Source organism: Agelaius phoeniceus, chromosome 26 (genome assembly GCF_051311805.1).
Source record: "Agelaius phoeniceus isolate bAgePho1 chromosome 26, bAgePho1.hap1, whole genome shotgun sequence".
Lineage (NCBI taxonomy): Eukaryota > Metazoa > Chordata > Aves > Passeriformes > Icteridae > Agelaius > Agelaius phoeniceus.
In genome coordinates, this window is record NC_135290.1 from 5,538,430 (window position 1) to 5,552,065 (window position 13,636).

A 13,636-nucleotide genomic window follows, 5' to 3' on the forward strand; every position below is an offset into this window, starting at 1 on the left:
AGTGGCCTGGGGGGACTGGCAGCCCCCAGAGAGGCACAAGGGGAGGCACAAGAGGATTTTGCTGCTGCTGGGTCAGGGCTGAGGCCAGGGATGGCAGCAGCACAGGGATGTCCCCCCTTCCCCAGCCCTGGGGGTGTCCTGGGGGCTTGGAGCCACCTGGGATGGTGGCAGGTGTCCCTGCCATGGCACTGGATGGGCTGTGAGGTCCTTCCCACCCAAACCCCCCTGGGATTCTGGGATTCCTCATTTGGGATTGGACCAGCAGGGCTGGGAGAGGCTGCTGGGGGCTGACACCGGCCCAGTGTCCCTGCTGTCACCAGGACTTGGTCCCTGCTGTCACCAGGACTTGGTTCCAGGAGTTTCCACGGGGCTGGCCTGGATCCTGCAAGGCACCAGAGCAGGAGGAGAGGTTAATTACAGCCTGTGCTAATTGCACCCCTGAAAACACCTCATGCAACACGGCCCCTGGCTGCCAACTGGGCCAAGGGCTGCCACCCCTGCAGGGCTGGCAGAGGGGGTGGCAGAGCCCGGCCCCAGGCACTGTGGGACCCTGGGGACACAAGCTGGGCACTGGGAAGGGAAGGGCAGAGGGGCTCCTGCTGCCCAAATGGAGCAGGGGATGGGGAGCAGGGGTTCCTGCTGCCATTCCAGGTGGGAGATGTCTCCCAGCCATCTGGGGCTCTGCAGGGTGAGGTTTGGGTGCCAGCAGGTGGCTGTGCCCAGCCATGGACCAGGAGCAGCTCCTGCTGTCCCCACCAGCTGAGCCTCCCTTTCCCAGGGCTGGCAGCCCCTGGCCAGGACTATTGTAAATCAGAGGTGAGGGAGAGAGGATGATGCATCTGACTCCATGGATATCACAAGGCTAATTAATGACTTTATTACACTATATGATTTTATACATGTAAACTGAACCTGCCAAGCACTCAACCCTGCACACACTGCCCAGAATCTCGTGACTGTCAGTGACAGTCCTGACACACACACACACCCCTGGCCCTGACAGGCCAAGGAAACAAAACTCCATCACTGTGGGTAAACAATCTCCATGTTGCATTCTACTTGGGCACAAACACAGGCACAGCAAATGAGATAAGAATTGTGTTTCCTTTCTCTGAGGTTCAGAGGATGTGAAACCTAGAAATATTCTTGGGAAGAATTCTGCCTTGTTTTCTCTGTGAAGGGAAATGTGGGCCTAATAAGCCAAGGAAAGAAAACCCCATCACTGTGGGTAAACAATCTCCATATTGCATTTTACTTTGGCACAACACAGGCACAGCAAATGAGATAAGAATTGTGTTTCCTTTCTCTGAGGTTCAGAGAATGCGAAACCCAGAAATATTCTTGGGAAGAATTCTGCCTTGTTTTCTCTGTGAAGGGAAATGTGGGCCTAATAAGCCAAGGAAAGAAAACCCCATCACTGTGGGTAAACAATCTCCATATTGCATTTTACTTTGGCACAACACAGGCACAGCAAATGAGATAAGAATTGTGTTTCCTTTCTCTGAGGTTCAGAGAATGCGAAACCCAGAAATATTCTTGGGAAGAATTGTGCCCTTGCTTTTCTCTGTGAAGAGAAATGTGGGGCTACACACCTGTCCCTGACAGGCCAAAGAAACAAAACCCCATCACTGTGGGTAAATAATCTCCATGTTGCATTCCACTTCAGCACAAACACAGGCACAGCAAGTGAGATAAGAACTATGTTTCCTTTCTCTGAGGTTCAGAGAATGTGAATCTCAGAAATCCTTGGGAAGAATTGTGCCTTGCTTTTCTCTGTGAAGAGAAATGTGGCAGCACAGGACAGATACCTGGGACAGGAAGAGTTCAGTGAGCAGCAGGTCTGATCTCACCGACCTGGAGTCTTCAATAGCCCAGGAGGTGACAGCAGTGACACCTCAGGTGACTCAGGGTCCCTGTGTGACTCACAGCCACTCTCCACCCCTGGGTGGGTGTCCTGCTTCCACCTGAGCCATCCCTGAGCCGGGATGAGATGCACAGAGAGCCTTCCCCTGGGCCAGCCCCAGCCACCCACACAGGATGCTCCTGATTCACCTGGCCCGGCCCGGGCTGAGCTGGGGCAGCACCATGGACCTGCTGCTGCTCCAGGGGCTGCTGCTCCTGCCCCTGGCAGTGCTGCTGCTCTACAGGTGCAGCCCCCACTTCCAGTTCCTCTGCAAGGTGGCCTTCTTCAACTGCTGGATCGTGGCCTTGGCCACCCTGCTGTCCCCCCTGGCTGCCTTCCGGGGACGCTCCGTGGAGAACATGAGGTGAGTGAGGGATGGAGATGGGGAGAGCTGGCTGGGCTTGGCTCAGCTGCAGGAAATCCCATGGTTTGTGGCCACAGGCTCTGTTCTGCCCTGGCTGGAGCCACAGCTGGGTCACAGCTGGGTCACAGCTGGTGGCAGAGCCCTGGGGCCAAGGCCAGGGCTGTGGTCACATCCGTGGGGCAGTGAAGTGCAGCTTGTGGTGTGAGAGGTGCTGGCTGTGCCCAGGGTGGGTCAGGCCATGCTGGAGTTGGGATTTGTGGTCCCTGAGGGATGAAATAACATAAAAGGGAACATTCCTGACCATGGCAATGTTGGGGTCATCACCTGGGTGGGTAATGGGGGGGTTTGGAGGTACCATCAGGGCAGGGGGCAGATACATGCCCAGTGCTGTGTCCCTGGCTCTGGTTTTGCCCATGGAAGACCTGGAAACAGCACCCTGGCAGAGGGATTGAGGGTGGAGAGCCCTGGCACAGATTGTTCCTTGGCTGCCCCATTCCTGGAAGTGTCCCAGGCCAGGCTGGAGGGGATTTGGAGCAGCCTGGGACAGTGGGAGGTGTCCCTGCCATGGCAGGGGGTGGCACTGGGTGGGTTTAAGGTCCCTTCCAACCCAAACCATTCCATGTTTTTATGGTTTTGGGATGTCTTGGTGCCATCACCTGTCAGGGGCACAGCCCTGTCCCTGTCACAGCCATGTCCTGATCACAGCCGGGTCCCGACTCTGCTCCCGGGGGTGGAAGCAGGGAGATAACACCGGGGAGATAACAACACTGGGGAGATAACACCAGGGAGGAGATAACATCTCAGTGCAACACCGGGGGAAGGCCTGGGCGCGCTCAGGGTGTTGCAATCCCGCTGCTGGATTCCCGGGCAGGATGAGCACAGATTAATTACACAGGGAAAATGTTCCAGCTTGAGAAACTCTGAGGATTTGTGTGGAGGGATCCCGGCCTGCGGCGGGAGCGTGGCCGCAGGTTCGGTGTTGTCATCGATTCAGTGGTACCGGTGGTGGTTTGGTGGGACCAGTCTGAGCTTCGGTGTTCTTGGTCTGAAGTTCGGTGTTATCAGTCCAAGGTTCAGTGTTCTCAGTAATGGTTTGGTGTTCCCGGCCAGAGGTTTGGTGATACTGTTCCGAGTTTCGGTGGTACTGGTCCGAGGTTCGGTGTTATCAGTCCAAGATTTGGTGGTACCAGTCCGAGGTTTGGTATTTCTGGTCCAAGGTTCGGTGTTCCTGGCAGTGGTTCAGTGTAACCAGCCAGAGGTTTGGTGTTATCAGTCCAAGGTTTGGTGTTCCCAGAGGTGGTTCGGTGGTACTGGTGGTGGTTTGGTGTTATCAGTCCAAGGTTTGGTGTTACCAGTGGTGGTTCGGTGGTACCAGTAGTGGTTTGGTGTTCCCGGTCTGAGGTTCGGTTTTCCTGGTGGTGGTTTGGTGTTCCTGGTGGTGGTTTGGTGGTACTGGTCCGAGGTTCGGTGTTCCCAGTCAGAGGTTCAGTGTTCCCGGTGATGGTTTGGTGTTTTCAGTCCGAGGTTCAGTGGTACCGGCAGTGGTTTGGTGGTACCAATCCAAGGTTCAACGTTACCAGTCTGAGGTTTGGTGGTGCTGGTCAGATGTTTGATGTTCCTGGCGGTAGTTCGGTAGTACTGGCAGTGGTTCGGTGTTCCCGGTGGTGGTTCGGTGGTACTGGTCTGAGGTTTGGTGTTCCCAGTGGTGGTTCGGTGTTATCAGTCTGAGGTTCGGTGTTCCCGGCAGTGGTTCAGTGTTCCCGGTCCAAGGTTCAGCATTATCAGTCCGGGGTTCGCTGGTACTGGTCAGAGGTTTGGTGTTCCCAGTGGTGGTTCAGTGGTACCGGTGGTGGTTTGGTGTTTCCAGTCTGAGGTTTGGTGTTATCAGCCAGAGGTTCAGTGGTACCAGCAGTGGTTCAGTGCTCCTGGAGGTGGTTTCGTGGTACTGGCGGTGGTTCAGTGGTACCGGTGGTGGTTCGGTGTTCCCAGCAGTGGTTCGGTGTTATCAGCTGGAGGTTCAGTGGTACCAGAGGTGGTTCGGTGTTCCCAGAGGTGGTTTGGTGGCATCAGCTGGAAGTTCGGTGTTCCTGGCGGTGGTTCGGTGGTACCAGCGGTGGTTCAGTGATACCAGAGGTGGTTTGGTGTTCCCAGTCAGAGGTTCAGTGCTCCCTCTGGTTTGGTGTTTTCAGTTCGAGGTTCAGTGGTACCGGTGGTGGTTTGGTGGTACCAGTCTGAGATTCAGCGTTATCAGTCTGAGGTTCGGTGTTCCCAGTGATGGTTCAGTGGTACTGGCGGTGCTGCAGCAGTGGTACTGGCGGTGGTTCGGTGTTCCCAGTCTGAGGTTTGGTGGTGCTAGTCAGAGGTTCGATGTTCCTGGCGGTGGTTCGGTGTTCCAGTCCGAGGTTCGGTGTTCCTGGTGGTGGTTGGGTGTTCCCGGTCGGAGGTTCGGCAGTACCGGCGGTGGTTCGGTGTAATCAGTCCGAGGTTCGGTGCTCCCGGCGGTGGTTGGGTGTTCCCAGTGATAGTTCGGCAGTACCGGCGGTGGTTCGGTGTTCCCAGTCCAAGGTTCGGTGTTCCTGGCGGTGGTTCGGTGTTCCCAGTGATGGTTCGGCAGTACCGGCGGTGGTTCGGTGTTATCAGTCCGAGACTCGGTGTTCCTGGCGGTGGTTCGGTGTTCCCAGTGATGGTTCGGCAGTACCGGTGGTGCCGCAGCCTGTCCCGGGTCCTTCCCGGGGAACGCCGGGCTCATCCCGAGCCGCTCCAGAGCTTCCGGCTGGGCGGCGATCCCGAGGGCGGCTGAGCCTCTCCCGCCTTTCCCGCCTTATCAGCGCCGCTTATCTCGTCCCACCGGCAGCTCCGTGCCCGCCCAGCTCCCGCTCCTGCGGATCCCAGAGCCTGCGGCTCGCAGCCCTTCCCTGTCATTATCCTGGCTTTGGGGCACCGCTCCTCCTCGGATCCTCAGGGATATTCGAGCCTGCGGCTCCCGAGGGATGGGGGCGATACCGCGGACCCTGTCCCGCATTCTCACCTGGTGCTGAGCCCTTCCTTGAGCCCTTCCCTGTGCCCTGGGGGCAGTGACAGATGTGGGGACAGTGGCACAGACCCTCTGTGGGTCGGACAGTGCCACATTCCAACACTGACGTGTCCCAGGACTTTGTCTCCACGGCTGCTGGAATCCCTGGTGCCCCCTCCTCCCTCCACTCCTCTCATTATTCCCATCCTGAGCATCACCCATCACTGCCATCCCCATATTCCTCCTCCTGTCCAGCCCTCCCGGGATGTGACACCGCTGTTCCACTCAGATCCATCTCTTCCCGACACTGCAGCTTCGGTGGAGCCATTTATGATTCCCCACAGGAATGGATCCGGGCTGGTTTTCCCTTCCCCCTGCCGCACAAAGCAGTGCAGGGGCGGTCCCTGGGGTCACCCACGTCCCTGGGGATCTGTCTGTCCCTCTGCCACCCATCCCCAGCTCAGCTCCTCCCAGCTGGGATCCACCTCTGGCTTTGGGAGTCTGGGATCTGCATTTCCATCCACACACGGATCCAGCTGAGCACCTGGGGAGCTTCCCCCGGGCAGAGACAGTTTGTCCTCGTTAGGATGTGAAGATCCCATCCCCATCCCCATCCTCATCTCCGTCCCCTTCCCCATCTTCATCCCTTTCCCCGTCCCCACAACCTCGTGCTCCTCACTCTCCCTCCTCAGCAGCTCCCTCTGCTCTGAGCCAGGAGCTGGGTTCAGCTGAGGTGGGAGCCAGGTGAGTTCTGAGCCTCACAGGCTGCACATGTGTGAGAAATCCATCCAAAATTCCCTGAGCCTGAGCCCGGGTCCAGCAGCACAGCCCAGCCTAACCCAGCCCTCCCAGAACCGTTCCTCACACGTATCCCTCTGCCTTATCTCATTCCTTATCTCATCCCTTATGTCGTCCCTTTTCTCATTCATTATCTCGTTCCTTATCTCATTAATTATCTCGTCCCTTATCTCGATCCTTATCTGGCCCCTTATCTGGATCCTTATCTCGTTCCTTATCTCGATCCTTATCTCGTCCCTTATCTCGTCCCTTATCTGGTCCCTTATCTCGACAGGCTCCTGCGGGCGGCGCTCCTGCCCCTCAAGCGCTTCTACGGCATCAGGATGCGGGTGAGGGGCTCGGAGCGGCTGCGGCTGCCGGGGCCCTTCGTGATCGTCTGCAACCACCAGGCTTCCCTGGACCTCATGGGTGCGTGGGGGCACCCCCGGAACCTCTGGGGGCTCCAGGGGTGCGCCAGGATGGATTTGGGGGGTCAGCACCGGGATCAGGGCAGGGATGTGTGGTGGGAACGGACCAGGAGGGCTTTTGGGACTGGGCTGTGCTGCAGGGAGAGGAGGGACAACAGGAGGTGATGCCACAGGGTGATCCTGGGATTGGGGACAGCTGAAAATCCTTTAAGTCAAAGCTAAAATAACCCCAACCTGGTCCTATATTAGGGTATAAATTATTAAATAGTGTATAAATTATATTAGGGCATAAATGATTAATTAATCTGTGCACTGATGTAATTTGGCCTCTCCAGAGAGCTCCTCTCTGCAGTTATCACCTCTCAGGACTGGCTGAGCTGCAGGATTTATTGCTGATATCCAGCTGGTTGCTCCAGCCTGGGGGTTCCATTTCCAAGCAGTTTTCCCTGGTGATTTTTCTGCTGCCACTGCCGTGGGTTGGGAAGGTGTTAACGGGTGTTCTCCACGCCCCAGGAATGGTGGAAGTGATTCCCGAGCGCTGCGTGCCCATCGCCAAGCGGGAGCTGCTGTACCTGGGCACGGTGGGCTGGGCCTGCTGGCTCAGTGGCATCATCTTCATCGAGCGCCAGCGCAGGGACGCGGCCATCGAGGTCATCTCCCGCACTGCCAGCACCATGAGGAGAGAGAACGTGAGGGACAGGGCTGGGGGACACCGGGGGGGTCAGGGGCTCTTAGTGTGAATGCACCGTGAACCCCCTGGTAGGGAAGAACAATGCATCTGACTCCATGTTATTATATGGAGTTATTACTCCATAATTACTTTACTATTATTTTATTTTACTATAATATTACTTTATTATTACTTTATTATACTATATTCTATTAATTATATTATATTAAAGAATAATTATTATAGAATTTATTATTCTATATTAATAGAATATTAATGTAGAATAATAAATAATTTAAGAATATAAATTAAATAAATTAATATTTATTATTCTATTTTAATAGAATATTGTATAATATATATTATTATATATTATTATTATTATACTATATTCTATTAAAGAATGCCATACTATACTATACTATACTATACTATACTATACTATACTATACTATACTATACTATACTAAAAAATACAGAAGGGATACTTACAGAATGCTATAAAGATAAAATGAAAACTGGTGACTCTTTCCAGAGTCCCAACACAGCTTGGCCCTGATTGGCCAAAGAGTGAAAACAACTCCCAGCAGAATGCAATGAAACAATCACCTGTGGGTAAACAATCTCCAAACACATTCCACATGAGCACAGCATAGGAGAAGCAAATGATATCAGAATTGTTTTCCTTTTCTCTGAGGCCTCTCACTGCCTTTAGCTTCCCAGGAGAAAAACCCTGGGCCAAGGAATCATGTTCAGAGAATGTGAATGCCACAGGCTGTGGGCAGGACTGACCCAGCTGAGGTCGGGGTGTCTCAGTTTGAAAAGCCAGGTGTCTGCTGAGGAAGGCAGGAGCCTCCCTTGAAATAGAAAATACAAATTACTCCCTCTGAATTGTTATAATTTTGAAATTAAGGGGCTCTCAGGCAAAGATATGGGAGCAGGAATAACAGTTCTTTATTAGGAAAAATAAAATACAAATGCAATAGTACAAAAAATCCCCAACAAACCAAGGACAGAGTCAGAGCAGTCCCTGCCCCCCTGTGTGTCAGGGGGTGGCACAGCCCCATCCCATGGGGGCTCAGCCCTCCTGCAGTGCCAGCTGTGGCTCTGCTGGAGCAGGGATCCTGCACAAGGGGGGAGTTTTCCTCTGCAGCTCCAGGGCTGCTGGAGATGGGCCTGGGCTCCCTCTGGCAATGCAGGGCAGCAGAAGCTGCTCCTCTGGGAATGCACTGGGCAAAGGCTGCTGGGCTGTCCCAAAGCTCAGGTTGGATCCAGGTAGGAATGCTTGGCTCCTCCCCTGGGTGGAGCATCTCCCCATGGGATGATGGAATTGGATCAGCCATGCAGGGACACTCAGTGGCCATGGACAGAAGAGAATTAATAATTAATGGCCCATGGACAGAAGAGATCTCCTGGAGGGAGGGTTGGCTGTGGGAGAGATAAAGAAAATGCCCAAAGAACAGCAGAGAACTGCCCCAGCTCTGACAGATGGGGAGAGAACACACACCCCAGCCACACCTTTCAGCCTAAAACATGGGGTCACCTCTGTCCCTGTCCCCTGCAGCTCCGTGTGTGGGTTTTCCCTGAAGGCACCAGGAACCCGGGCAGGTCCATGCTGCCCTTCAAGCGTGGCGCTTTCCACCTGGCTGTGCAGGCCCAGGTAAGGAAATGGGCAATCAAATGTTGGACTTGATGGGCTTGGAGGCCTTTTCCAAAATGTTTCCTTCCCTTTGGCTCACCCTGGATGGAGTGGAGTGGGTGTGAACCCTGGGGCAGAGGGATGGGGGGGGGGGGGGGGGGGGGGGGTTGGTCCCCAGGGATTGGGGGGGGGGGGGGGGGGAAGGATTTGGTCCACAGGGATGCAGGGGTTTGATCCCCAGGGATGGGGAAATTTGATCCCCAGGGATGGGGGAATTTGATCCACAGGGATGAGGGGTTTGGACCCTAGGACTGGGAGTCTTTGGTCCCCAGGGATGAAGGACATGGTGCTGGGCAGCACCAGGAAGGGCCAGGCAGGAGCAGGAGTCTCACCTGGGGAGGGCTCTCTCTGGGGGCTCCCCCTGACCCTCCATGTCCTGCAGGTTCCCATTGTCCCCATCGTGATCTCCCCGTACAGGGACTTCTTCAGCCCTGAGGAGAAGAGATTCACCTCTGGTAAGGGATGGGCAGGAATTCCCATGGCAGAGGGCAGGGCTGGCACTGGGGATGAGGCACCTGGGGGTGTCTGAGGGATGCTCAAGGGGTGGGGAGGCAGCTGGGGTGGAAGATGCCTGGGGGAATACCCAGTTCCTGCTGGGATCCTCTAACACATCCCTGGCTTTTCCCTCCTCTCCCAGGGACCTGCACCATCCAAGTCCTCCCCAGGGTGGAAACGTGTGGCCTGAGCCCAAAGGATGTCCCCAAACTGACCGAGAGCGTCCGCCAGGCCATGGCTGAGGCCCTGGCCGAGATGTCCATGAGTGACCACGGGGACCAGGGCATGGAGCAGCCTCTGCTGGGGCCAGGGGAAGACAGGGACAGCCCCCAGGGCCAGGGGGACACAGCCAGGAGCAGCAAATAGGCAGGGAGCGAGTCCCTCGGGGACACCAGGGAGGTGTCCCTTGTCCCCTGAGGAGGTGTCCTGCAGCCCTGCCACCGCCCCAGCAGGACGGTGCCCTAAGGGGAGCAGAGCAGGGCAGGATGGGGACCAGGCAGCACCCCCAAAACAGAGCAAGGTGCCCTCCAAAAACAGAGCAAGGTGCCCCCCAAAAACAGAGCAAGGTGCCCCCAAAAACTGAGCAAGGTGCCCCCTAAAACCCCTTGTTGTGACTGCATCCCCTGGATGTCCCTCTGCCAGACCTGGAGCTGTGGCTGTCCCCCAGGATGGCCCCTGCCTGCTTGCTGGGCAGGGCAGGCATGGTCCCAGCAGGGCTGGGGGCTCACAGCCCCATTTTCCACCCCTGATTGTTGGGCTCCCCCATGGATTCTCCTTCCAGAATTCTCCTGCAAGCTGGAAATGCCGTTTGGGTGCAGCCAGCCCTGAGTGTGTGGCTTGGGGGGGACACGAGGTCCAGGGGAGGTTGCTGGGGGGGAAGAGCATCCCAGGGGGGGAGAGCATCCTTGGTGCTGAGCTGTGAGCCAAGGGTGGGACATTAAAGAGTTTGGAGCTGGTGCTGTGTCCTGCCTGTGCTGAGGGGGATCCATCTCCTTGGGGAGACTTCACACTGCCCACAGAGCAACCCTGAAAAGGGAACACCCCTGAACAGAGCACCCCTGAACACTGAACACCCCTGAACACAGAACACCCCTGCTCACTGCACACAGAGCACCCTGCACATGGAGCACCCCTGAACAGAGCACCCTGCACACAGAGCACCCTGCACACAGAGCTCACTGCACACAGAGAACCCTGAACATGGAGCACCCCTGAACACAGAACACCCCTGCACCCTGCACACATAGCTCACTGCACACAGAGCACCCTCACACAGAGAACCCAGCACAGGGAGCACCCTGCACACACAGAGAACCCTGAACATGGAGCACCCCTGAACAGAGCACCCTGCTCATGGAGCATCCCTGTACACGGAGCACCCTGCACACACGGAGCACCCTGCATACAGAGCATCCTGCACACAGAGCACCCTGCACACAGAGCACCCCTGAACACAGAACATCCCTGCACACAGAATGTCCCTGCACATGGAACATCCAGCACACACAGAGCACCCTGCACACAGAGCACCTTGAAAAGGGAGCACCCCTGAACAGAGCACCCTGAACACAGAGCACCCCTGAGCACAAAGAACCCAGCACAGGGAGCACCCTGCACACAGAGCACCCTGCTCATGGAGCACCCTGCACACAGAGCACCCCTGAACAAGGAGTACCCTGCACAGGGAGCACCCCTGAACAAGGAGCACCCTGCCCACACAGAGCACCCTGCTCATGGAACACCCAGCACAGGGAGTACCCTGCACACAGAGCACCCTGCACATGCAGCACACCATCCCCACCCCAGGGCTGGTGTGAGGAGCACATGGCAGGGTGGGGGTTACCCTGGTTTGGGGCTGCCCCTGAGGCAGAGCTCTCCCTGCACCAGTAAATGCACAAGAAGAGCATTCATTGAAGCCTCAAATGCCCAGCAACACCTGGGTGGTGCCCACCTGCACACAATCCTGCCTGGGGGTGCCTCTCCACGGCCTCTGGCCCACGGCCCATCCAACAGCTGGATGGTTCCCTGCAGCCAGGCAGGGATTTGGGATCTCCTGGCTCCTTCCCAGCTGAGCAGCTCCTATGCCAGCACCCCGGGGTGGCAGCAGGGCAGGGACAGGGCAGGGTGTGGCTGTCCCCTTGTGGGGAGCAGGGTGTGCAAGGCTTCCCTCCCACCCTGGGATAAAAGGTGCAAACCCAGGCACAGAGCTCCGGTTTGGCACCATTCCTGCTCTCAGGAGAGCCGGATTATGGAGGAAATCCTCCTCAAATCTGTTGCAACACCAAACTGCAAAGAAGCTTCCCATGAGGAACAACCCACAGGATCAGGAGATGTCACATGGACATGGCCAAGGGTACAGGAAGGTCCCACGTCCCAGAAAACTCCTTTAATCCTTTCCTGCGTCCCAGGATTCCCAACATGTGCTGTGGTTTGTCAGCTCTGAGCTGGCCTGGGGGTCCCACCACACCCCTGGAGTGGTTTGGCTGCCCAAAGTTTGGGTCTGGGGGGTTGAGCATCAATGGAACCATGGAATGGTTTGGGTGGGAGGAACCATAAAGCCCATCCAGTTCTGCCATGGCAGGGACACCTCCCACTGTCCCAGGCTGCTCCAATCCCATCCAGCCTGGCCTTGGGCACTGCCAGGGATCCAGGGGCAGCCCCAGCTGCTCTGGACAAATCCTTGTCCTGCCTGGGGGGGCAGGGCCCAGCCAGAGCCCTCCCTGGGTTTTCCCCTGCCAGTGGGAGGTGAAAGCTTGAGGAGAGGAAAAAGTCTTGGCATGGGGGCTCTGGGAACAAATTACTCCAAGGCCTGCCCTGCCTGGCTGCTCTGGGTGCCCAGCCCTGGCACAGCTGCCCAGGTCAGTGCTGGGTCCCTGTACCTGCAGGGGTGTCACAGACATCTTTTATGGAAAATCCTTTCCTTAGGATTTTTCCTCCTGAGAAGCTGAGAGGCCTCAGGAACAAAAATGTAACCAATGGTTATTTGCTGCTGTGGAATGCAACAGGTGCACCTGGGATTGTTTCTAATTGTTGTTATTTCTAATTAATGGCCAATCACAGCCCAGCTGTCTGGACTGTCTCAGTCAGTCACAAGCACTGAAGGGGCTTTAAGGTCCCTTCCCACCCAAACCATTCTGTGATTCCATGGTTCCCACAGCCTCAGAGGGAAGGGAACTGCAAAACCCCAGAGCAGGGGATGTGCTCAGGACTGTGGGGCTGTCCCACATTCCCACCAGGACACAGGGAAGCTGTTGGAACCCTGGACACTGAGAATTTCAGACTTTCTGTGCTGACAGGCACTGACCCCCAGGAGAACTCTGCATTGACCTGAGGCTGTGGAGCAGCTTCCAAACTGGAATGACAGAACTGGGATTGTGGGTGTGGGGTTTGGATAGAAGTGTGTAACATCACAGGGTGGAAAACTTGGAGTTTAAGGGTTTAGAATATAGTAATATATGAAAAGCAAGATGGAGGTTTTAGAGTGGAGGCTGGTCCTTCTTCTTCTTCTTCACCTTCTTCTTCACCTTCTTCTTCACCTTCTCCTTCTCCTTCTCCTTCTCCTTCTCCTTCTCCTTCTCCTTCTCCTTCTCCTTCTCCTCCATGGGTTTAGGTGGTTTTGTGTAATTGGATAAAAAAGTCTGCATTGCGGGTCACAGGTGCTTGGTTATTGGGTTAAAAGTAAAAACAATTTAATAATTAATTAACAAATAATTAATTTTTATGATTAGACAGCTTATCCTTAAAAGGCCTTGTAGAGAGAGAGATGGGCCTCCATTTTTAGTTTGTTAGAATGAAGTGCTGGTAGAACTCAGGGTTTGTGAGACTGCAACATAGAATAAGAACTAATAAACATTTGGATCTGAACAAAAAATATTGTCTCACACATTTAATCCCAACCTTAACAGAAAAAAGAGGCAAAGAATCCACAGGAAGCAGCTGGGGCCTGCCCTGGCAGGTGTCCAGCTCCCATGTGTGCAATGGGAGCAGATGGGTGATGCCACATCCCCACACTGTCCTGTTCCTCTGTCCAGACTGCATGAAACTGGGCAAAAAGCCATCCTGGGACATGTGATTTGCCCAAACCTGGTTACATTTGAAATACCTGTAAATTTTTCATTTCTGAGAAATCAGCCCCAGCTCCCAGCCCCTCCTCAGGCTGTGCTCCCTGTTTTCCTTTCCTGTGTGTTCCTGCTGCCTTCTGAGATCATTTCCCAGCAAACCTGTGTGGAGTCCTGGCTCAGAGTGAAACTCCAGGGACCTTTCCCAATACTGCAAACATCCCTGGAG

The 13,636-nt window shown here is 55.3% G+C and overlaps 1 protein-coding gene across 1 annotated transcript; it reads left to right on the top strand.

Moving 5' to 3' along the window:
* Window positions 1-1,878: 1,878 nt before the first annotated feature.
* LOC129131051 (1-acyl-sn-glycerol-3-phosphate acyltransferase alpha) lies at window positions 1,879-10,173 on the top strand. The gene is made up of 6 exons (XM_054649811.2): window positions 1,879-2,267; window positions 6,353-6,486; window positions 6,999-7,174; window positions 8,720-8,815; window positions 9,237-9,309; window positions 9,492-10,173. Exons 1-6 carry the CDS (start codon window positions 2,038-2,040, stop codon window positions 9,713-9,715), a joined length of 933 nt encoding a protein of 310 aa, XP_054505786.2. The 5' UTR covers window positions 1,879-2,037; the 3' UTR covers window positions 9,716-10,173.
* The last annotated feature ends 3,463 nt before the right edge of the window (window positions 10,174-13,636 follow it).